A 22579-nucleotide genomic window follows, 5' to 3' on the forward strand; every position below is an offset into this window, starting at 1 on the left:
ATCTCACACGCCCTCATAAGCATGCGATGAGATGTTCTTGTAGGTTCGTCGCACTCGTTCTAGCTGTCTCATCTCCCTCTTCCTCTGCCATAGAAATCTGTTACTTCTAAAGTGCCACGGCCTTACTAGATATCCATTCTGAAATTTCACGTTCAGCTATATGGACAAACCGCACCTGCAGGGACAGATCTACAAACTACTTCTGAAATATGAAACTGAATCAGAACAAGTCAAAAACTGCATGATCAAATGGATGCAAAATCTAGGTTTTACTATCGCCATGGAAGAATGGGAACGAGTATGGTCCAAAATTCTGAAACAAACTAACAGTCAGATGTTAAGGGAAAATTGGTACAAGATGTTTTATAGGTGGTATATCACCCCAACGGTTCTTGCAAAAAATTCAGCTGGGTTTGATAATAAATGCTGGAAATGTAATAAAGTAACTGGTTCTTTTTATCATATGTGGTGGAATTGTGAGAAAGCAAAAACTTACTGGGCCAAAATACATATAGTGTTACAGGAAATATTGAAAATGCGGTTCCCACTCAATCCTGAATCTATGTTGTTAAGCTTTCATCCAAGCGTTTTACCGAGTTCTTCCAGAATCTTCTTCTTTCATGCAACTACGGCCGCACTGTTGGTGTGGGCGAAGCACTGGAAAGCGACGGAGACTCCAACTACTCTATGGCCAGACAGATTAGCAGACCTAGCAAAAATGGCAAGACTTACTAACATGGTTAATAAGAAACCATTTAAAGAGTACGACAAACAATGGTGTTATTACTTGGACTTTCTTAAGAAAGATAGCTAGTATTAATTTTTAGGATAGGACCAAGTATGTAATTGATAATGTGATGGGTATTGACCCTACTGTTTCTTAAGACAGTACTATATTATTTCTCTCTTATGGAACAATATTTGCTTTGCTAGCTGGTTCTTCATTTCTTTTCTTCAACTTTTTTGTAAACGCTTTATATATAACAAAAATATATATAACAAAAATTAAAAAAATTAAAAAATATATTTGAAAAACAAAACAAAAACCTATATGGACATGGTATACAAACTGCCATCAAGTCACAGCTGACCCTGTAGGGCAAAAGACTATCAGGGGTAGTTTGTCATTGCCAAGTAGCAATCTCTGGGCTTCCTTGGTGGTCTATCATCCTAGTACTAGCCAGGGTTGACCTTGCCTAACTTCTGAGATCTAATCAAATCAGGCTGGTCTAGGCTATTCTGGTCTGAGCAATGACCACTCAACTATGTAGAGCATGCTTTCTAATGGAATTTAGATTCCATTAGAATCTGTGTTACTACATAGCCTAACCTGTAGCTGATGTTTCACAAGATCAATCTGTATATGGGAAAATTTCTTGTGCTTGCTGCTCTTGACCTTGCAGCCATACTACAGTTGTAAATGCTCTGCTGAACTCCAGCTTTGCTTCTTGAATATCATGGAAAAAGAAGCTTATCTGACCATTGAGGTCAGTTGAATTGAGACACCAGAAACTCTAAACGCTCCCTGAGGTTCATGTCTGCCCAGTTTTCACATTAATATTCATCACAGAGAAACAAGTGTGCATGCATGCATGGGTGTGTGAGATAAGCTTGAAAATTAGTCTGTGTCATTTTAATTCCACCCTGTCTCCAAGGAGCTCAGATCAACGAGTATTGTTCTTCCCAACTCCATTTTAGCCTCATAACTACCCTGCAGAGTAGGTTAGGTTGAGAGGGAGAGAGACTCTGTCAAGTCACCCAGCAAGTTTTATGCTGCTATAAAGATCTCTGAGATCCTCATCTGACTAGCTAACCACGGTTAACTCCAACCAGTATAGTACATAGCTTTATAGCTCCATTGAGGGGGCTTTATCGTCCACACAGGAAGTAGCCAGGCTATTAGTAGATTTAATGATGATTTCCTCCCCTCTGGCTGTTTATATGAAGGACAAATCTGATTGACAATGAAATGACATCATCACATTCCTATGTGATTTCGGGGTACTATAATCATTCAGGAAGTGCAAACATAGAAAACAGTAGTTGCATTTTTTGAGCATTGTCTAAAAAGTGGCTGAGTATGAAAATTTAGCCTAGCCCTAATTCAAGGCTCCATTATGATTTAACTTTGGTGACAAGTTGCCTTTAGAGAACCAGATATAAGACAACATTTCTGAAAATCTATAATATGCGTTTAGGGAAATAATCATTTAGGATCCACCTACTTGTTCTAATGCTGGGAGCAATTGAGGGCAAAAGAAGAAGGGGGCGACAGAGAATGAGGTGGCTGGATGGAGTCACTGAAGCAGTCGGTGCAAACTTAAATGGACTCTGGGGAATGGTAGAGGACAGTAAGGCCTGGAGGATCATTATCTATGGGGTCGCGATGGGTCGGACACAACTTCGCACCTAAAAACAACTTGTTCAGATAATTGTTGACAAACTGAGGACTTAAATCTTGTCCACAACTATCTTCACTGGGCTACAGGACAGCAACAGCTACATTATGGCCCATCCTTTTTCATTTCTTGGTCCCCTCCTCTGCCAAAGGTGAGGGGGGGGAGGGAGAGAGAGAAGTGATCCATCTCATGAGGACATGCAGTTATATGAATTGCACTGAGGGGCTGGACCCACTCTGGGTCTTTTTTATCAATCAAGATTCTCCTTTCTGGACTAGCCAGCTTTAGAATGCAGTACACTGTACTTTCAAGAGAAGATGTTGCAAACTCCACAGTGAAAATATTTGGTAGGTGCAAAAGAGCATCAACAACACTAACTTAAATTAATACCAAATGGCTGTTTTAAAAATCAACATTGTGATCAGCAGCTGAATGACTGATTTGCTTACTGGTTATATGATTAGCTGCGAAGTGGCATGCCAGACCGGTGGGGGAAAGGTGGAGTATCTATTAATTCTATTTATTTACTTGAAATTCAGGGTAAATTAAACACAACATTTCTTTCTTTCTTTCTTTCTTTCTTTCTTTCTTTCTTTCTTTCTTTCTTTCTTTCTTTCTTTCTTTCTTTCTTTCCTTCCTTCCTTCCTTCCTTCCTTCCTTCCTTCCTTCCTTCCTTCCTTCCTTCCTTCCTTCCTTCCTTCCTTCCTTCCTTCCTTCCTTCCTTCCTTCCTTCCTTCCTTCCTTCCTTTCCTTCCTTTCTTTCTTTCTTTCTTTTCTTTCTTTCTTTCTTTCTTTCTTTCTTTCTTTCTTTCTTTCTTTCTTTCTTTCTTTCTTTCTTTCTTTCTTTCCAGTCTTCCATTTTTATCATCGCAACAGTCCTGTGTGCGATAGCTGAGGCTCAGGGTCTGCAACTGGCTCATAGTCACCCAGCAAACTTCCAGCCTGGCAGTCAAGGACCTAACCCTACTCTGTCCCAGGCCATGTTTGATTGCTTTTCACATTTTGGTCCCAGCCAGGCTCACTGCAAGCATGGAAGTCAGTCCTGGAAGAAAAATGCTGAAATGCTGAATGTAGCAAAGAATGGAATTAGAGACCTGGGGTGGGGGTTGGTGGGCTGCAATTTCAGTTCTAAAATAGACTCCTCTGCCACCCTTCTTAACATGTGGATGTTGAATGATGTAAATACAGAAGGAACTACCTCATGATACTGCAGAACAAATGAAGAGTTTGGAGGATGGACCCTACCTCCACTAATCCCCACATGCCCTGCATTCAACCTATGCCCGATAGCATGTTATTTGGACAGGTTTTGCTTGTTCTGTCTTGTTACCTGCTTTCTTGTGTTTGGGTAAACACTTCCTTGTATGCCTATGAAACAGAGACAATTTCTCTTTTTGGCTGGGTCTGAAATTTGGAGGATGAGATTACTGTGCCTGATAATTGGGATAAATATATGTTGAAATGCTGGGAGATAAAGAACACAATAACTAATAGCTTTAATAGACTGGGCAACTGGAATGTGCTCTACACATTAGAAGACTGCCTGAAAACTATACTGGTTCAAAGGCAACGACCTGACCAAGATGACAAGAGTAGACCTGAAGTTCCTCATAAAAACGGACCTGGCGGCGCTGCAGCAGTTGCTGCCGAACACGCATCTGATTTGGTCGGACATTGTCCAGAGACGTGCCTGGCGTGGGGCGAGCTCTGTGGGCAAAGTTAACCGATCCGCCAGGAAGATCAATAGGGCGGTAGGGAAATGGGCTGCGGTCAGTGGGGCCAGGGTAATACACCACTTCGGCATTGTCAAGGAGGACGAGACTTTTTACAGGCCGGATGGTGTACATTTATCGGACTGGGGAATGGAAGTTTGGCTCCACGACGTGAGGGCCACGCTCGCGGCATGGTTAGAAGGTGTTGGCGGGAGCAGGGCCAGTTGGCCCTGCTCTAGTGGCGGGGAGGCACAAGGAGAGGACCCAATTTGAGGCGGAATCAGGACAGGGGCACCTGTACCGGAGAGGGACCTTCATTGAGGTGGCCAAAAACTGTGAGTTAAGCCTGACCCGGCTGGGGAAGGCTAGCACGGCTCGCAGGGCCAGATGGCTCAGGGTGGGCCGAAGAAGGTTTACGCCTCCTTCGGCACCCTGAGGGGATCATCTCCCTCAGTGAATCGCCCATCGGCCAGGCTCAGGGCTGCATGAGGAAATGCAGACAGCTGGAGTTGATGGGTAGGGGGTGTGTGGTCGGTGACCACAAAAGGGGGAGTCCTCTCCTTGTCCTGCCAACACCATGGGTTATGTTGTGTTTAATAAAGCTGTGGCCTGTTGTAATGCCATACCGGTGTCCGCGTCTTTCTGACCAAGACAGTAGACCTGCAAGTCAAAAGGCGGCTGAGAACATCAACCAAGCCGCTGTTGACGCGGCGGTCGGGTGGGGAGGAAAAGAGCGGCAGCGGCGGAGGTGGCGTGCGCACGCACGCACGTGTGCCGGACTGGGGTGGGGCTCGGAGCGCGGGGGTATTTAAGCAGCCTCGTGCGCGCTGCCCGCCCCTTTTCGCCCGGAGCCGAGTCAGCGTATCCCACCCCCCCTCCCTCTTTTCATGTTATGGGTTAACAAGTCTAATTTCTGATTTGTTTAATTTCTGTCACAGCTGGCGGGGAGGCACAAGGAGAGGACCCAATTTGAGGCGGAATCAGGACAGGGGCACCTGTACCGGAGAGGGACCTTCATTGAGGTGGCCAAAAACTGTGAGTTAAGCCTGACCCGGCTGGGGAAGGCTAGCACGGCTCGCAGGGCCAGATGGCTCAGGGTGGGCCGAAGAAGGTTTACGCCTCCTTCGGCACCCTGAGGGGATCATCTCCCTCAGTGAATCGCCCATCGGCCAGGCTCAGGGCTGCATGAGGAAATGCAGACAGCTGGAGTTGATGGGTAGGGGGTGTGTGGTCGGTGACCACAAAAGGGGGAGTCCTCTCCTTGTCCTGCCAACACCATGGGTTATGTTGTGTTTAATAAAGCTGTGGCCTGTTGTAATGCCATACCGGTGTCCGCGTCTTTCTGACCAAGACAGTAGACCTGCAAGTCAATGCCTGGTTTTTAACTATGGTGGTTTTCATATTTTATTATTCACATTGGTTTCCTCCATGAGTTTTCATTTTAAAAAACCTAATTAAAGAAATTGGGATGATTAGTTTTGGCTTTCATTGTTTTAACATGTATTAACTACTGTATATTGTGATGAACTATCCATTGTATATTATATACGTATGTATATTGTATGTGTACATGGCCACAATCAGAGCGGAAGAGTCGTTTTAATTCAGCCTTCCTCACATGGTTTAGCTCAGTGGTCCCCAAATCCCGGGCCAAGGACCGGTACCGGTCTGTGGACCAGTCGGTACTGGGCCGCGGCTCCTCCTTGTCCTCCTCCCCGGCTGCTGCCTTGGGGGCTGCCGTGCCACTCTGATGCCAGCACACCTTTGGTGCTCTCCAGCAGTACCCCCCAGCGGGAGGTGGGAAGTCAGGGGCACCAACAGGAAAGCAAGTGGAACGGGCTCAGGTGGCTATGGCGATGACCCTCAGCAAAAGACTACCTCCCCCCAGGCCTTAGTAAAATTGTCAAGCATTGACCGGCCCCCGGTGATAAAAAGGTTGGGGACCAGTGGTTAGCTAATGGAAGCTGATACAAGGCTGCTTGTATTAAAGGAAAGGGAAGGAAAGCAAAACCAGATGCTTGTAATTTTCCTTACAGGGGCTAATAACAGAGTATGTAGCTTGACATCCATCACACTGCAATGTATGTTCATGTGATTAATTTTAGCACCTTTTATTATCCATTGCCACAACTTGCAATTGTTATAACTGCCATTTTCTTGTTCTTTCTTCCCCTTGTGGGCTCGTCTGTCCTGTGTAGCCACACTAGCCTTGTCACCTGCTGAGGTAAGTGCTTCATTGTTATATGGATGCCCTCCTGATGCCTTTGAACTTTTCCCTGTCTTGTGCTGAATTCTTCACTGTTCACCAAAGAGAATGGGAGAACAGCCCTTTGTAAGATTTGCTTTCAGGTTGCTCAGCCATAGGGTAAGTTCTGGTATTTTAAAACCAGAAATATTTAACAACACATCCCACGAGTGTTCACACAGCACCAGAATGCATCCTCCTATCAAATAGCTGCTTCAAACAAACACATTTTCCAAAATGTCAATACACCAGTGTGGTATAAACTTGAGAGATTGTACAAAAGGGATCCTGCATCCAGAGAGATACATTTTCATCATTGGCCCTTGCAGACTCCACTGAGTTTAGGAAGCTGTCTTGGAGTTGCGTACAAAGTTTTTTGAATTGCTTCCTTCTGGGTGTGCCACTTAAGTATGAGTTCAGATATTTGCAGAGAGCAATTCTGCTTGTAATAGCCAAAGGGATTTTATAATATGAATTGTATAGTCTAGTTCAACCCTATTTTACATTGCTTAATTATTTACTTGGACATTACAGATATAGAAAGGAGTCTATATGACCCTTCCCCACCCTCCAAGCTACTCTAGTCAAGCTGATACCCGTGAAACTACAGTCTGTGCAATACTCTGTACTGTCATGAAGATGTGGTTATCAGCCCACAATTTCACCTTCCCAATGATCAAGTTGTTCCTCTCACACAAAGTCCTTCCAAACCTTGGTACAACATAAAACAATTAAATACTAAAATAACATAAATATTAGGAAACTAATTGACATATGTTGGGGAATGGTACAATAAATTATTTTTGCAATTAATCACTATTAATATCTTCGGAAAAATGGGTGGTCCATCCTAATTACAAAAAATAATAAAACCCCCCAAACAGAGTAGGATACCCAATTGCAACATATCTCAGGAACTCTCTTGATATGAAAAAGAAATTGTTTGTAATTTTTTTAAAGGTTGGATTTTCTTCAATGGCTTTAGTTGGACTTAAGTGTGAAGAATGTTCATGAGCTTGCTCCTAGCATCCTCCATTTCAATGATGTGAACAATGATGATGAACTTTGAACTGTCATTTGTTTCTGTGCCAAGCGCTGCCCTGTAAACACTGTTTTACATTTGTTTACCTTGGAACTTTACGCAATGAGTAGGGACCCAGAAAAACAGAAGCCTATTAGTTGAATGCCAGAGTGATGGTGTCTTCTGTATGGTGTTAGGATGACAGACTGGAACACTGGCACAGTAAAGCCTGCAAGTGTGATTGCCAAGGAAGTCCCAACTCCGTATGGTCCACTGGAACAAACAGTCCACAGTGCATGCCAGGTACGCTGTTTTATTTATTTGGCCTTCACCTACAGCATTGGATCACATGATCTATTTCTACTTACACTGGTGGAGGTCAGGGACTGCTGATCCCCCCTCCAACTGCAGACCCCATCACAACTTCAGGAAGTCTAGAGGGCAGCATTTCTAAAGATGAAACCACAGAAGGAGAAGAAAGCTGGGAATGTTCACATATGATAGGATCTAACCCTTAGATAGTTGCTTATTTTACAAACCTCAGTTCCAAGCCTTTACACCCTCCTTAGCACTGATCACTTCAAACAGGTTTAATTTTGGGCACAGATGAGAATTCCAGAGTTAAGAGGCAGCCACTAAAGACACTACTTTTTGTACCCATAAGGCTGCTATGGTGTACTGGAGACTTATACCATAAGTTGTGATGGAGCTTAACTTCTTTTGCCCAGGCCATTTCAGGACTTCTAAATTCTCACCATCACTATGAATTGAGCACAAAGGCTACTGAGTGTATTATTCCTAGTGATGCTCACATCACAGCTTGACATCCTTCTTAATAACTTCTCTGTAGTTAAAGAAGTAGACACCACTTGACACAGCAAGGTATCCAATAAGAAGGATGGGATAGACTGATATAGGTTTTCACAATGTCATTAATTATTTGGAATAAATAAATAGAGATGATGCTCATTGTAGAAAATTATTGAGGTAGAAAGAAATTTCATGACCATTTTCTTGTATTTTTCCAGACATGCTAGGCATTATCTTCTTTCAGAATTCATCTGTAACAGACAGAAAGGAAGAAAAGTTCCCAGATAAACCCCTGATGTTAAAGCTACTTGCATTATTTGAACATCTGAATCTAAACAGAGTAGGAATTACTTTTTAATGCCCATGGTTGCCTGCAGTAGACACAAAAACAAACAGTAGATGTAGCCAAGTAGGAACTTCACCTTCAAAGTCTGGAAGAAAAGTTGCATGGGTTGTAAAAGCTTTCCTAGAGGGGAAAAGGTATGCAGAGCTTGCATAGTACAGATGTAGTTTCTTAAGGTCAATGGTAACCTCATTAAATAATTTAACTGACTTGACCTGGCAATCTCCAGACATATGTTTAGTAATCTCTTGTCTATAACACTTCTCTAAAACAGAAGGTGTCCCCTTAAGTACATTCTGTTACTGTGATTAATGTTACTAAAAATAAAATTTCTTGCACACCTCTGAGCCAGCCACAAAGTGGCACTGCTCAGTTTTACACATGTGATCATTGTAGTTTCCATGATGGAACCTCCTTTGGCTTCTAATCTGCAGGGATGATGAATGTGCAATGGAGAACCCTCACCATATGGAAGCAGCCTCTGTCATACAACATGTCCCTCTATAATTAAAGAAAATGCAGCAGTTGCATAATGTCTCAGTGGCTGGGTACATAAATGCAGCCTCTCATATTCCCAATGCAATTTGCTTAATTATTTGGGATATCTGTACCTCTTTTCAATTTTAAAATGTTTCTAGTTGCATGGTGTGTGGATCTCTATTTTAGTTTAGAAGGGTATTTATAGCAGTTGCAGTAAAATAATGAGGAGTCTTCCAGTGTTCTGCTGGAACACTCAGAATCATTAGCCCAACTGGGGTCAGCCTCTATTGGAGCTCCCCCCCAAGCCAACCTGCCACACAAGGCAGCCAGCTCCCCCACTGGCATGTGCACAGCCTCATATGGAGGCCCCTGCATCTGGTGGAAGCCAGCACACAGGCACAGGCCTCACCCCAAATGTTAAATTCCAACATGACCGCCAGCTATGACAAAATAACCCACATAAACAAACAAAATAAAGCTTCTAAGGATAGTAACCCACATATAAGAAACACAGGTGACAAAATTAATGGATGGGAGGGTGGGAAGCGAAAGAGTATATCCAGCAGGCAATGGTGAGCAAGAGGTAGGAAATCTGAACTGGGCCCCCCTTTAAAGCTGGTCCCAAGCTTGCCACCTGGCCACATTGCACCACATTCTTGCAATGTGATGCTTCATTCCCGTTGGTCCCTGGCTGAGCAGGAACGAGCCATTCCCTTCCTGCCAGACTTCCCCTTTGCCTCCGTAATGGCAACCACATGCTCACAGCAGTGGCTGCACTTCTCATGACTTGTGGTTTTGCTCTGCAGTTTGACCATGTGACGTGGTCTCCAGCCTCTTTTTAACATTACTGTCATGGTTGCATCATTACATGTTCCAAGAAATCTGGTTTACTTCTAGCACAATCCTCCTCCCACTTTTTGCAGATGTCCCTCCATATTGTAAAGCAGCAGAGCAAACAAACTAGGATAGAAAAGCAAATATATCAGTCTAGCAGATTCTTGGTTGAATGCAAGAGAAGGGAAGGGATATTTAATGTGGGTGTTATTTAGAAATGTAAAGTGCTTTCAGACAGTTCACTGAAAGGGGCTGTCCAAATTTAAATCAAATCAATCAATAATTTGTGCTGATTTCTGCTCTATTGCAGATATATGCCACCATGTTTTCTTGGCATGGTGTCCCACTGGAGTTGCATTTCATAGAGCCTAGTGGCCTGCAGTGAGAATGAAGGAATCCTCAGGAACTGCTGCCATTCCAGCAGCAGAAAGTGTCCTTTGGATTCAACCCTCTGCTTTGAGTTCCCAGCATATATGAAGTAACATTATTAAATGTTAACCCTCTTTCCAAGTTCCCTTTCCCCTGATAAACTTTTAAACTCTACTAAAACTGAAACACGTACAAATCCGAGAGAAAATGATTACTTCCTCCTGTTAGTAAGTTTACTTTTTTCTGTTCTGTCTTTTGTAATGGCAAGTTTCAAAAACTTTGAGGAGATTGTGATGAGTTATGATAAATGGCTTGTATTTCTCTTACAGAATGTCCCTATCACAAGCCACTTGGTTTTGAGTCTGGATCTGTAACTTCAGATCAGATAACTTGTGCCAATCCGGAACAATACACAGGATGGTATACATCATGGACTGCTAACAAAGCACGGCTTAATGGACAAGGTTTTGGGTGAGCTGAGAGATATCCTATCTTACGTCTTGTTATTATTTTATATCAAGTACTGCTAAATATTTAGTGAAAGTGTGAAGTTCCAACAAACAAAAATGTCTGAGTAGTTGTGCCACTGCCAAAATGTCCACAATGGGTTGGGGTACAGTGTCCTATAGTTGGCTCCATTTCAATAGCCCTAATTATTATCTTCATATCCCATCCTGGGTTCTCCTTCTTGGTGTCATGAGGAAAGTAGAAGAATTCTAAAGTTTGAAGGGCATAGCATATAGAGAGAAGACAACAAAATGTGATCTATAGTGTGTTGTACAGTCAGTGATGACTTAGACACTGGCAGATATGAAAGTAAATTTTGAAGAGCTGGGAATCTTCTGCTCTCCATCAACGTTCACCTGATCTACCGCATTTTTCTCCTGAACCTGTTAAAGGTGTGCCTGGCTTTCAAAATTTCAAGACTCTAACCAGTGGCTGCAGATTGACCTGAAGGAAATAAAAGTTATTTCCGGGATTCTCACACAAGGAAGATGTGATGCAGATGAATGGATGACAAAATATAGTGTTCAGTATAGGACCGATGAGAACCTGAACTGGGTCTACTACAAGGATCAGACAGGAAACAACCGGGTCAGTATGGCATATGTGACAATTACACTAATTTGGCATCCATTCTCAAATAGTGTCAAGACAAGTGACATTTTCCAGATGAAATTCTAGTATTCAGGGGGTTGGATCCTAACTAAGTAAGCAGTTTCTACTGACTCCTCCTTCCTGCTGCTGACTCCAATTATGTCATTCATCAGGGTTCTCTATCCTTCAGGAGCAGCATTTCATGAAGATCAGTGGGTGTGACGTGAGGGGCAGGAAAGTGCCATTCTGGCACTGAATAATTTAGTCTGGATTCCACCCATAGACCCAGCTGCAATATTGATCATCAGATTTGATGCAAACTCCATATTGCTATGTAAAACACGTGTACCCTGATATAGTAAAGAAGATACATATATGTAAACTATTATTATTATTATTATTGTTATTATTGTTGTTGTTATTATTATTATTATTATTATTATTATTATTATTATTATTATTATTATTATTATTATTAGATTTATAGCCTGCCACTCCCTTGCGGCTCGTGGTGGGTAACAATATCACAAATCCCCATTAAAACCCCATAAAACAATAATAACATTGCCAATATTGCCGGCATGGCAAGAATGGCAGCTCAACTCCCCCCCCCCTCCCACTACTAGCGGGTGGAGAGGAGGTCCTGATGATGTTTTGCTTCGGGTCCAGAACCCGAGTCCCCGGGGGAGGCATAGATCTATTATCAGCCCCGGCCTCAACCATAAACCTGGCGGAAGAGCTCCGTCTTGCAGGCCCTGCGGAACGTTGAAAGATCCCGCAGGGCCCGCAGCTCTCCCGGGAGCTCATTCCACCAGGTCGGGGCCAGGACCGAAAAGGCCCTGGCCCTGGTCGAGGCCAGGTGTGCTTCCCTAGGGCCGGGAACGACCAACAGGTTATCACCCGCAGAGCGCAAGGCCCTGCGAGGGGCATAGGGCGATAGGCGGTCCCTCAGGTATGTGGGTCCCAACTCGCGTAAAGCCTTGAAGGTTAGAACCAGAACCTTGAACCGGATCCGGGCAGCAATTGGCAACCAGTGCAGCTGCCTCAGCATTGGCTGGATGTGGGCCCTCCAAGATGTACCAGTGAGGACCCTAGCAGCTGCGTTTTGCACTAGCTGAAGTTTCCGGATCAAGGACAAGGGAAGGCCCGCGTAGAGCGAGTTACAGAAATCTATTCTGGAGGTGACCGTTGCATGGATCACTGTGGCTAAGTGTTTGGGGGACAGGTAGGGCGCTAATAGTCGGGCCTGGCGAAGGTGGAAAAACGCCTGGCCCGCTACTTTTTTGACCTGCGTCTCCAAAGTCAGGGAGGCATCAATGGTCACACCCAAGTTCCTGGCCTGGGACGTGATGGTGAGTTGTGTCCCTGCCAGGGTGGGTAAGCGCGCTTCCTGGTCCTGCCCCCTACGTCCCAGCCACAGGACCTCCGTCTTGGAGGGGTTGAGTTTCAGGCGACTCTGCTTGAACCATTCTGTCACTGCTTCCAAACATCTGGCGAATGGTTCCGGGGGGGAGTCCGGGCGGCCGTCCATGAGGAGATAGAGCTGGGTGTCATCAGCGTACTGGTGGCAACCCAGTCCAAAACTCCGTACCAGCTGGGCCAGAGGGCGCATAAAGATGTTGAATAATTTGGGGGAGAGGACCGCACCCTGAGGGACCCCACAAGGGAGTCTATAGGAAGACAAGAACTCATCTCCCACTGCAACCCTCTGGGTCCGGTCCTGGAGAAAGGAGCGTATCCAGCGTAACGCTGTGCCCTGTATCCCCGTGCCGGCAAGGTGGTGGACCAACAGCTCGTGGTCCACGATGTCAAAAGCGGCCGACAGGTCCAGAAGAACCAGCACTGCCGACCCGCCCTTATCCAGCTGGCGATGGAGGTCATCCAACAGGGCGACCAGCACCATCTCCACCCCGTGGCCAGGTCGAAAGCCAGACTGATATGGATCGAATGTCAAAGTTTCTTCCAAGAATGTCAGGAGCTGGTCTGCTGCGGCCCTTTCAACCATCTTGCCCAGGAACGCCAAGGGCGACACTGGGCGATAGCTGGCGGGGTCCCGTGGATCCAGCGTAGATTTCTTCAGGAGAGGGTGAACCACTGCCCCCTTCAGCTGCTCAGGGAACTCCCCGGACTCCAGGGAGAGGTTGATAATGTCCCTGAGCTGGCCTCCTATCTTCTGGCCGCCTCCTTTGAAGAGCCATGATGGACAGGAGTCAAGGGGGCAAGTGGTCGCCCTAACCGAGCCCAGCAACTTGTCCACTTTGGATAAAGAGAGCCGTCTGAAGCCATAAAACGTCACCTCCAAAGGCGGCCAACAGGCCTCCAGTTCGTTTACTGTATTAACTGTGGCGGGAAGATCGTGGCGGAGAGACGAGATTTTGTCCGCAAAATAGCTCGCAAATGCCTCACGGCCGAGTTCCAATTTGCTATTATTTTGGCGCCCCTCAAGGGCGGTAAGGGATCTAACTACCCTAAATAATTGGGCCAGGTGAGAGCTTGCGGACGCGATTTCCGTGGCAAAAAATTCACGTTTTGCCACTTTCACCGCCATCTCATACGCCCTCATAAGCGTGCGATAAGATGTTCTCGTAGCTTCATTGCGAGTCTTCCGCCACACTCGCTCCAGTTGTCTCACTTCCCTTTTCTTCTCCCGTAGCTCCCCGGTGTACCAGGGAGCCCGTTTGAGTCGAGGGCAGAGAGGACGTTTAGGGGCGATCTCATCTACAGCAGCTGTCAGGCGGGACTGCCAGTCCGCCACCAAGGCCGCTAGTGAGTCGCCAGGAGGCATCGGGTCCCGCAGAGCATTCCGGAATCCAATTGGATCCATGAGTCTCCGCGGGCGGGCTAGAATGAGCCCGCCGCCCAACTGGGGGGGGTGGTATCCTGAGCCGGGCCCGCAGGGCATAGTGGTCTGACCACGGCACAGCTAGAGCTGTATCCAGATCCACCTCTATCCCAGCGCCGAAAATCAAGTCGAGTGTGTGGCCGGCATGATGGGTGGGCCCGGCAACAAATTGCGAAAGCCCTAGTGTCGCCATGGATCTTCTAGTTTATGTAGCTAATGCAGGTGCAGATTGTAAACCTAGGGAAAAATCCATTGATTTGTAATAAATCCATAGATCCCATAGTGTTTATGGACTCCAGAAAACTATTAGAGGGTTGACCTGATGACACCTTCTTGTTTGTTCTGCTGCTAAGAGTCTCTTATGAAGGAGTGCAGAGTAGGAGTGCTAAAACATGTGATTTGCATATAGAAGACACAATCTCTGACTTGCCTAGTTGAACAGATTGCTAGCAGCAGTCCTGCAAAAGGCCTATATGCAAAAGGCACTAGAAACTTACTGCTATATGCCATATCAAATAGTTGTACCCGTTAAAAAGTAGTGTCAGAGGGCCGATGTTATGGCAGCCACAGGTTGTACCCATGGTTGCTAATCCCATTTTAGAGAAAAATCTGTCCATTTGCAAATGCCACAAGGCCTCACAGAATTTTAAAATGCAAAATTCTTCTCTAAAATGGTGATGGCTGCCAAAGATCAGAACTGACCTGTTGTAATCTAGTTTTTGTGCATGGCATACAGTCTTCTGCCTCCATATATCATTTTTAAAAGTTGTGTTTGTAGTGAATCTATTACATTGGAACAGATTTCTATGCCATCTGTATGATGACAATCAACAGGAAGAATAACCTGAAAAAATTTGGAGTTAAATATTTTACACCATTTAAAAACATAACTTTATAGTCTTTACTGTTCACTTATGTTATTGGGTACTTTCTATAGTTAACCAGAAATAGGGCATATAGACGTGATATTACTCACCCATATAAGCTTATTAGTATATTAACATAATTTAGTTATGGAAAGGTAGGTTCTCTGTTACATTCCCCCAAGAACACTATGATCTGGAGAACAACATCAAATAAGGTTCCCTGGTCCAAAGTAGGTCAGATTGGCCTCAACTAGGGCCAGGGCCAAAAAGGCCCTGGTCCTAGCTTGGTGAAATATGCTTCAAAGGGAGATCTGGGCCATGCAGGACTTTAATGAGTTCTGCAGGGCCTGTAAAACTGAGCTATTCAACCAGGCTTATGATTGGGGCCCAAAATTTCAACCACCAATAAGCACTGGCCTCACAACCACTGGGAGAAATGCCATAACCCCTGTCTGGAATATTAGAAAATTAATACTGTTTTAACTTTTGTATACAATGTTTTAATGAAATGTTGTTACTCACCCTGAGCAGCACTGGAAGGGCGTGTTAAAAATTAAAGTATTATTATTATTATTATTATTATTATTATTATTATTATTATTATTATTATTATTATTATTATTATTATTATTATTATTAATCTTTCCTGACAGCTGCAAGGACCATGCCATTGGAAGCAATTTGTTTGTAGTGACTGAGACTAATTCTCTCTCCTCCAATTTGGCTTTCTGTAGGTTTTCTACGGGAATTCAGACAGATCGTCCTCTGTGCAGAACCTTCTGCGCCCCCCCATTATCTCCCGCTACATTCGATTGATACCACTTGGTTGGCACGTGCGCATTGCCATCAGGATGGAGTTGCTTGAGTGCATGAATAAGTGTGGTTGACGTGGAATTGACAGCACCACATGACGCTGTAAAGAACATGATGGGAAGAATTCAAAGGATTATAGAAACACAAAGAATAAATTGTGTAGGTTCTTCCAGTATGTAGGATAAGTACACAACGTACTTTAGGAATTATAAGCATCGTTCAGCCACCTTCTGCTGTGATTTATATGAGTGGCAACTTCAACAGGCTTAATAGAGTTTTTTCATCTAAAAATAAAATTGAGGTGGTAGAAGGACCCAGAATTTTTTTCTGAAATTATGATCAATGTTGCATGAAATCTTTCCCCTCTTTCCCCTCTTTCCCCTCTTTTTGGACTCATGGTATTTTTACAAGAGTGTTTGTTTAATATTGTCCAAGTTTCATGAAAGCACAGAATTACCTATGTCAGAAAGTAAAATCTTTTGTGCTCCAGTAAATATTTTTCTCTAGGAAGTGTTGTCAGTCCTTACTTTATCCATCAGACTTTCCTGATAATAGAAGAATTCATAATTCATATCTCAGTTCTTTGAGATATGCTATTTCCCTGTGGTTAAGGGTCCCACAAGAGCCTCTTGTGGCGCAGAGTGGTAAGGCAGCAGACATGCAGTCTGAAAGCTCTGCCCATGAGGCTGGGAGTTCGATCCCAGCAGCCAGCTCAAGGTTGACTCAGCCTTCCATCCTTCCGAGGTCGGTAAAATGAGTACCCAGCTTGCTGGGGGGTAAACGGTAATGACTGGGGAAGGCACTGGCAAACCACCCCGTATTGAGTCTGCCATGAAAACGCTAGAGGGCGTCACCCCAAGGGTCAGACATGACCCGGTGCTTGCACAGGGGATACCTTTACCTTAAGGGTCCCACTCCAGCCAATACTTCAAAAATCCAACCAGAATAATCCTTCAGGAATTTTCCATTCCCACTTTGGTATAACCCTCCCATTTTAGTATTACTGCCTTTTGCAAAGGCAGTGTAAAGAAAAATTTTACATCTCAGTGGAATTTGCTGTTTTCCAAAACCAGTAGTAAATAAGAGAGCCTCACATGGATGAGCCTTTGATTACATTGGATTAATATTTAAATCTGTGTCGAAGAATCTGTTTTTAGCTATTATCAATATGTGAAAGAACTCATAATATATGGAATAGTGTCTTGTATATTTTTAAGCTAGGTATAGGCCATCCATGCCCATGGTCAGAATGGGTGGTCTCCTGCCCCAAAATTCCTGTTGCTGACCATTACTCCAAGTGGTGGCAGGGGACAATTGAAAAAAAATAAGCGTTGTTGTCTGTTTGATGATGTCCCTTTCAGGGAAAATACAGAAGCAACAGCAGTAGCTTTAAAAATAGCTGGAAATTTTATGGTTAGGAACACAAGAAGAGCTCAGCTTGATCAGACCAATTTTCCATCTATACCAACATTCTGTCTCACACAGTGGCCAACCAGTTCGTCTCGACAGCCAGCAATAGGGCATGGAGGACAAAGCCTTCCCCTGAAGTTGCCTCCGGGCTCTTGGATTCAGAGGATTAAGGCTTCTGAATGTGGAGGTTCCCTTTAGTCACCATGGCTAGTAACAATTGATAGACTTGTCCTCCATTAATCTTTCTAATACCCTTTTAAAGTTGTTTATTCCTATGGCCATCATTACATCTTCTGCCAGAAAATTTCACAGTTTAATAACTCTCTGTGTATTAGTATTTCCTTTTGTCCTCTTGTCCATCCTGAACCTACTTACCATCAGTCTCACTAGATGCCCTTGAGCTCCACTATTTTGAGAGAAGGAAAAATATATGGTCAATTCTCTTCCTCCCATGCATAATTTTAAAAACTACATCATGCCCTCTCTTAGCTGTTTCTTTTCTAAACTTTTCTAAACCAACATTGGGAGAGTTTTCTGAAGGCCTTAAGGAGGTAGTGGCCTGCCCTCTTCTGAAAAAAACATTGCTAGATCCATGGGACCCTGCCATCTACCACCTGGTATTGCATCTTGTGTTCCTGGGAAAGGTAGTTGAGAGGGCTGCTGTGGGCCACCTTCTGGCTTTCTTGGAAGAAACGTTGGTTCTTGATCCATACCAGCTTCTGTCTTGGCCATGGGGTGGCGACAGCACTGGTCGCCCTTACAGATGATCTGTGACATCAGCTGGATCGAAGTGGCTTGGTTATCCTTGTGCTTCTAGATCTGTTGGCAGCATTTGACATTGTCGATCATGAGTTGTTAGCCCATCACCTCGCTGGAACAGGGATTAGGGGGACAGCCTTGCAATGGCTGGTCTCCTTTCTACATAACTGGACACAAAGGTTTGCAGTGGGGGAAGAGTTGTCTGCCCCCTTTGCACTCCCTTGCAGGGTGCCACAGGGGCAATTCTTCCCCCCATGCTTTTGGATTGAGTCGTCATTAGTATACGGATAACACCCAACTCTATCTCCTGATGGATGGTCGGCTGAACTCCTCCCGGAAACGTTTGCCAGTTGTTTGGAAGCAGTATCTGGATGGTTCAGGAAGAGTTGGCTAAAACTCAACCCCTCCAAGATTTTGGCTGGGTAGAAAGGGACAGGATCAGGAAGTGCATCTCTCCTGCCTGGATGGAGTGCAGCTTATGGCTGTACTTGTGGGGGTGATCTTATCTATAGAGTCTTAGGTCACAAAAGTAGCCCAAGTGGTGTTTTTCCATCTACACCAGGTTAGGCTACTAGTGCCCTAACTGTCCTCGGACTACCTGGCCATGGTGTTCCATGCAACAGATCCAACCCCCTAATAATCTTGGTTGCCTTCCTGTGTACTTTTTCCAACTCTGCAATGTCCTTTTTGTGATATAGAATCAGAACTGTACACACTATTCCAAATGAGGCTGCAACACTGACCTATAACATTACAATATAACATTACAACATTACAATTTATTCTCAATCCCTTTCCTAACAGTCCCTAATATAAAGTTTGCCTTTTTCATTGCAGCTGTCTGCCGGGTTGACACTCTCATTGAGCTGTCCACTATGATCCCAAGACATTGTCCCCTCTCAGTCTCAGCAAGCTCAGATCCCATTAACCTATACTTGAATTTGGAAATTTTTCTCCCAATGTGCTTCAGTTCAAACTTATCAACATTGAACATCATTTGCCATGTTGTCACCCATTCACCCAGTTTGTGGAAGTTCTCTTGGAGTCCTTCATAGTTAGCCTTGTTTTTCACCATCCTGAAAAATTTTCTATCATATGCAAACTTGGTTGCTGCACTACTCACCTCCAGTTCCATATCACTGATGAACAGCTTAAATAGTGCCAGTCCCAACACTGAGTCTTGTGGGACCCCACTGCTTGCTTCCTTCTATTGTGAGAACTGTCCATTGATTCCTACTCTTTGGTTCTTGTTATTTAACCAGTTCTTAATCCATAAACCTACTCATCCTCTTATCCCATGACTGCTAAGTTTACTGAGGAGTTTTTATTAAGGTACCTTACCAAAAGCCTTTTGAAAATCCAGGTATATAATGTCTACTGGGTCCCTGTTGTCTGCATGCTTGTTCCCTTTTCTCAAAGAACTCCAAAAGATTGGTAAGGCAGGACTTCCCTTTGCTGAAGCCATGCTGATTTTCCCTCAGAAGGTTTGTGCCTAACCATTCTATCTTTGTTTACAGTTTCTACTAATTTGCTCAGGCCACCCCTCCTGCATGCAGGCTCAGTGCAGTTTACAGTACAGTGTTAGACTGACTGGCTTGTAATATCCTAGTTCATCTCTGGACCCCTTTATAAATACTAGTGTCACATTTGCTACTCTTCCAGTCTTCTGGTACAGCAGTTAAATTTAGTGATAGGTTATGTATACAGGTTAGTAGATCAATGATCTCACATCTAAGTTCCTTAAAATCTCTCAGGTGTATGGCATCAGGACCTGGAGACTTATTGGTTTTTAATTTCCACAGTAAGTCTAGAATCTAATCTCTAGTCACTCCAATTTGGCTCAATTCTTGAGACTCCCTTCCTGAAAATAGGCACTGTGGCATGGTTACATGCCTCACTCTTTCCACAGTGAATACAGAAGCAAAAAAGTCACTGGGCTTCTCTGCAATCTCCCCATCTTCCTTTAGAAATCCCTTTATTCCTTTATCATCCAAAGGCCTCAATCTTTATCTGGCTATTTTCCGACTCCAGATATATATTTTTTAAATGTTTTTAGCAACCCACTCCTCAAAATCTTTTATTTTCATGCCAAACTATTAACTTACATTTGACTTTTGACATAGGCTTTTGACAGAGCCTATGTTTCAGTTAAGAGCCTTTTGTGGAGCAGGGTGGTAAGGCAGCAGACATGCAGTCTGAAGCTCTGCCCACGAGGCTGGGAGTTCAATCCCAGCAGCCGGCTCAAGGTTGACTCAGCCTTCCATCCTTCCGAGGTCGGTAAAATGAGTACCCAGCTTGCTGCTGGGGGGTAAACGGTCATGACTGGGGAAGGCACTGGCAAACCACCCCGTATTGAGTCTGCCATGAAAACGCTAGAGGGCGTCACCCCAAGGGTCAGACATGACCCGGTGCTTGCACAGGGGATACCTTTACCTTTATGGTTCAATTGGGGCAAACTTTCCATTATCTAAAAGAAGCCTCTTTACTTTTTATAGCTTAATTGACTTAATTGACAAGCCTTCTTTTAGACTTGGCACTGCTTTTCCTCACCTGTGGCATATATTCTATTTGAGCTTCAGTTAGTGTGCTTTAAATAGTATCCTCTAGGGCTTTGATTATTGTATTTCCTCTTCAGCTTCCTTTTTTTATTCCTCTCATTTTTGCAAAGTTTCCTCTTTTCAAATCAAATGTTACCATTTTTTATTTTAGGTGTAATTTTCCCTTGATCTGAATGCTGAACTTTATAGCATTGTGGTCACTGTTCCCAACTGATGTAACAACGTCTGCATCTCTCACAAGGTCTTGAAGCCTGTTCAGAACTGTCCAAGATCAACAAGTTTCTGGAGCCGTTGCTTCCAGGTTATCCTTGGAAGTAACGATACCACACTTGCAATGCTGCACCCTTGTCATGTCCCAATCCCTAATGCTCCTGCCAGGCAACCCTAGCTAAAGATGATCCGGTCTTTCTCCAGCTTGTGGCAAGGCATGATACTGGCAGATACAGAAATCCAGAAGCAGGTGTACTTAGAGAGGCCTTTTAGGATTAGGCCTTTTAGGTCAAGGGTTACAGTTTTCATCTTGTTGGCATTATGAGACAGAGATGCTAGAATTTTTGGATCTTTCTTTTGTAGCTTTACATTCATCTGTATTAAATACATTTTAAAGTAATACAGAAATCCTATTTTGTAAGAAACAATGCAGAAAATGAAGGTGGCTTGGTGAAATGTAAATATCATATATACATATACCAATGTGTGTTCATATTATATTATTTACAAAGTTTATTAACAGGTATATATTATTCAACATAAAATCTTTCCAAAATAATTTAAATTATACATTTACTAATAAAGCCAAAACTATTTTGATGATTTACTGGGTGGTTCTTCTTTTTGGTAGATGGAATACTACTACAAACCATTTGATCCATTATAATCCCCTGTGATCACAGCTCATCATAGTCTTAAGTGCACTTAAATCCGTTGATTTTTGTGTTAGATCATGGTCTACAGCTTTAATTAACTCACACAAACCCTGTGTGATCAAAGTCATTACCTCTCTAAATATAGCCATGATCCTAGATTTGGGCTTGTGCATAGGCCAGCCTCCCCAGTTGTCTTCAGCTGCTGTATCAGTCTAACCTGATGAGACCTAGATGTATGGAAGTAAGAACATATATATATAGTACCAAGATTTCAGAATAGGTCATTTTTGATGATCACCAAACTAACATTTGCCTTGTAACTGATGGACTCTACTTCTTAGCTAATTCTGAGGATATGTCTAGTATGAGGTAATAGTTGAATACCCCCACAGAAAAATCATTGCAGTGGTGGAGAGTATAAGGAAGTCCTTGCACCAATGTGCTACCATTATGGAGATACCATTATGGAGATATACATTATTTTTTCTTCACCCTTTTTAACCTCACAACATCCTCTGATGGTGTGCAGGAGTAGTCAACCTGTGGTCCTCCAGATGTCCATGGACTACAATCCCCATGAGCCCCTGCCAGCAAATGCTGGCAGGGGCTCATGGGAATTGTAGTCCATGGACATCTGGAGGACCACAGGTTGACTACCCATGGCATAGTGGTTAGAAGCACAATGTAGGAGCTTGGTGTAGTGGTTAGGAGCGCCAACTACTAATCTGGCAAGCCAGTTTTGATTGCCTGCTCCTCCACATGCAGCCCGCTGGGTGACCTTAGGCTCACCACAACACTGATAAAGCTGTTCTATTGAAGCAATAATATGAGGGTTCTCTCAGCCTCAAATACCTCACAGCCTCACCTACCTCCTCTGTTTTGGGGAGAGGAAAGTGAAGGCAATTGTAAGCTGCTTTCAGACTCCTGGTAGAGAAAAGTGGAATATAAGACCTAACTTCTTCTGAAGTAAGTTAGGCTGTGACTGGATGAAGCACCCAGTGGCTTCCATGGATTAATTTACTTATGCAACTGTGCAATATGGCATATAGAGCATGCTTCAGGTAAGTCCAAGGAACCCAGGGTTTGCCTTACAGCAGTCCTTTCACGGTGTTAGTTGTAACACCAATAACAAAAGAATCATAGAATCATAGAAT

General features: G+C 43.9%; 1 protein-coding gene across 1 annotated transcript in view; it reads left to right on the forward strand.

Moving 5' to 3' along the window:
* The window catches only part of RS1 (retinoschisin 1), a 32834-nt gene extending 16281 nt beyond the window's left edge, over nt 1-16553 (forward strand). Inside the window, exons 2-6 of the mRNA XM_077344253.1 lie at nt 6310-6335; nt 7575-7680; nt 10543-10684; nt 11113-11308; nt 15754-16553. Of these exons, the coding sequence (XP_077200368.1) occupies nt 6310-6335; nt 7575-7680; nt 10543-10684; nt 11113-11308; nt 15754-15906 (623 nt within the window). The 3' untranslated portion in view covers nt 15907-16553. The remainder of the gene's footprint in view (nt 1-6309; nt 6336-7574; nt 7681-10542; nt 10685-11112; nt 11309-15753) is intronic.
* Nucleotides 16554-22579: the final 6026 nt, after the last annotated feature.

This window comes from Paroedura picta, chromosome 6, assembly GCF_049243985.1.
Source record: "Paroedura picta isolate Pp20150507F chromosome 6, Ppicta_v3.0, whole genome shotgun sequence".
Lineage (NCBI taxonomy): Eukaryota > Metazoa > Chordata > Lepidosauria > Squamata > Gekkonidae > Paroedura > Paroedura picta.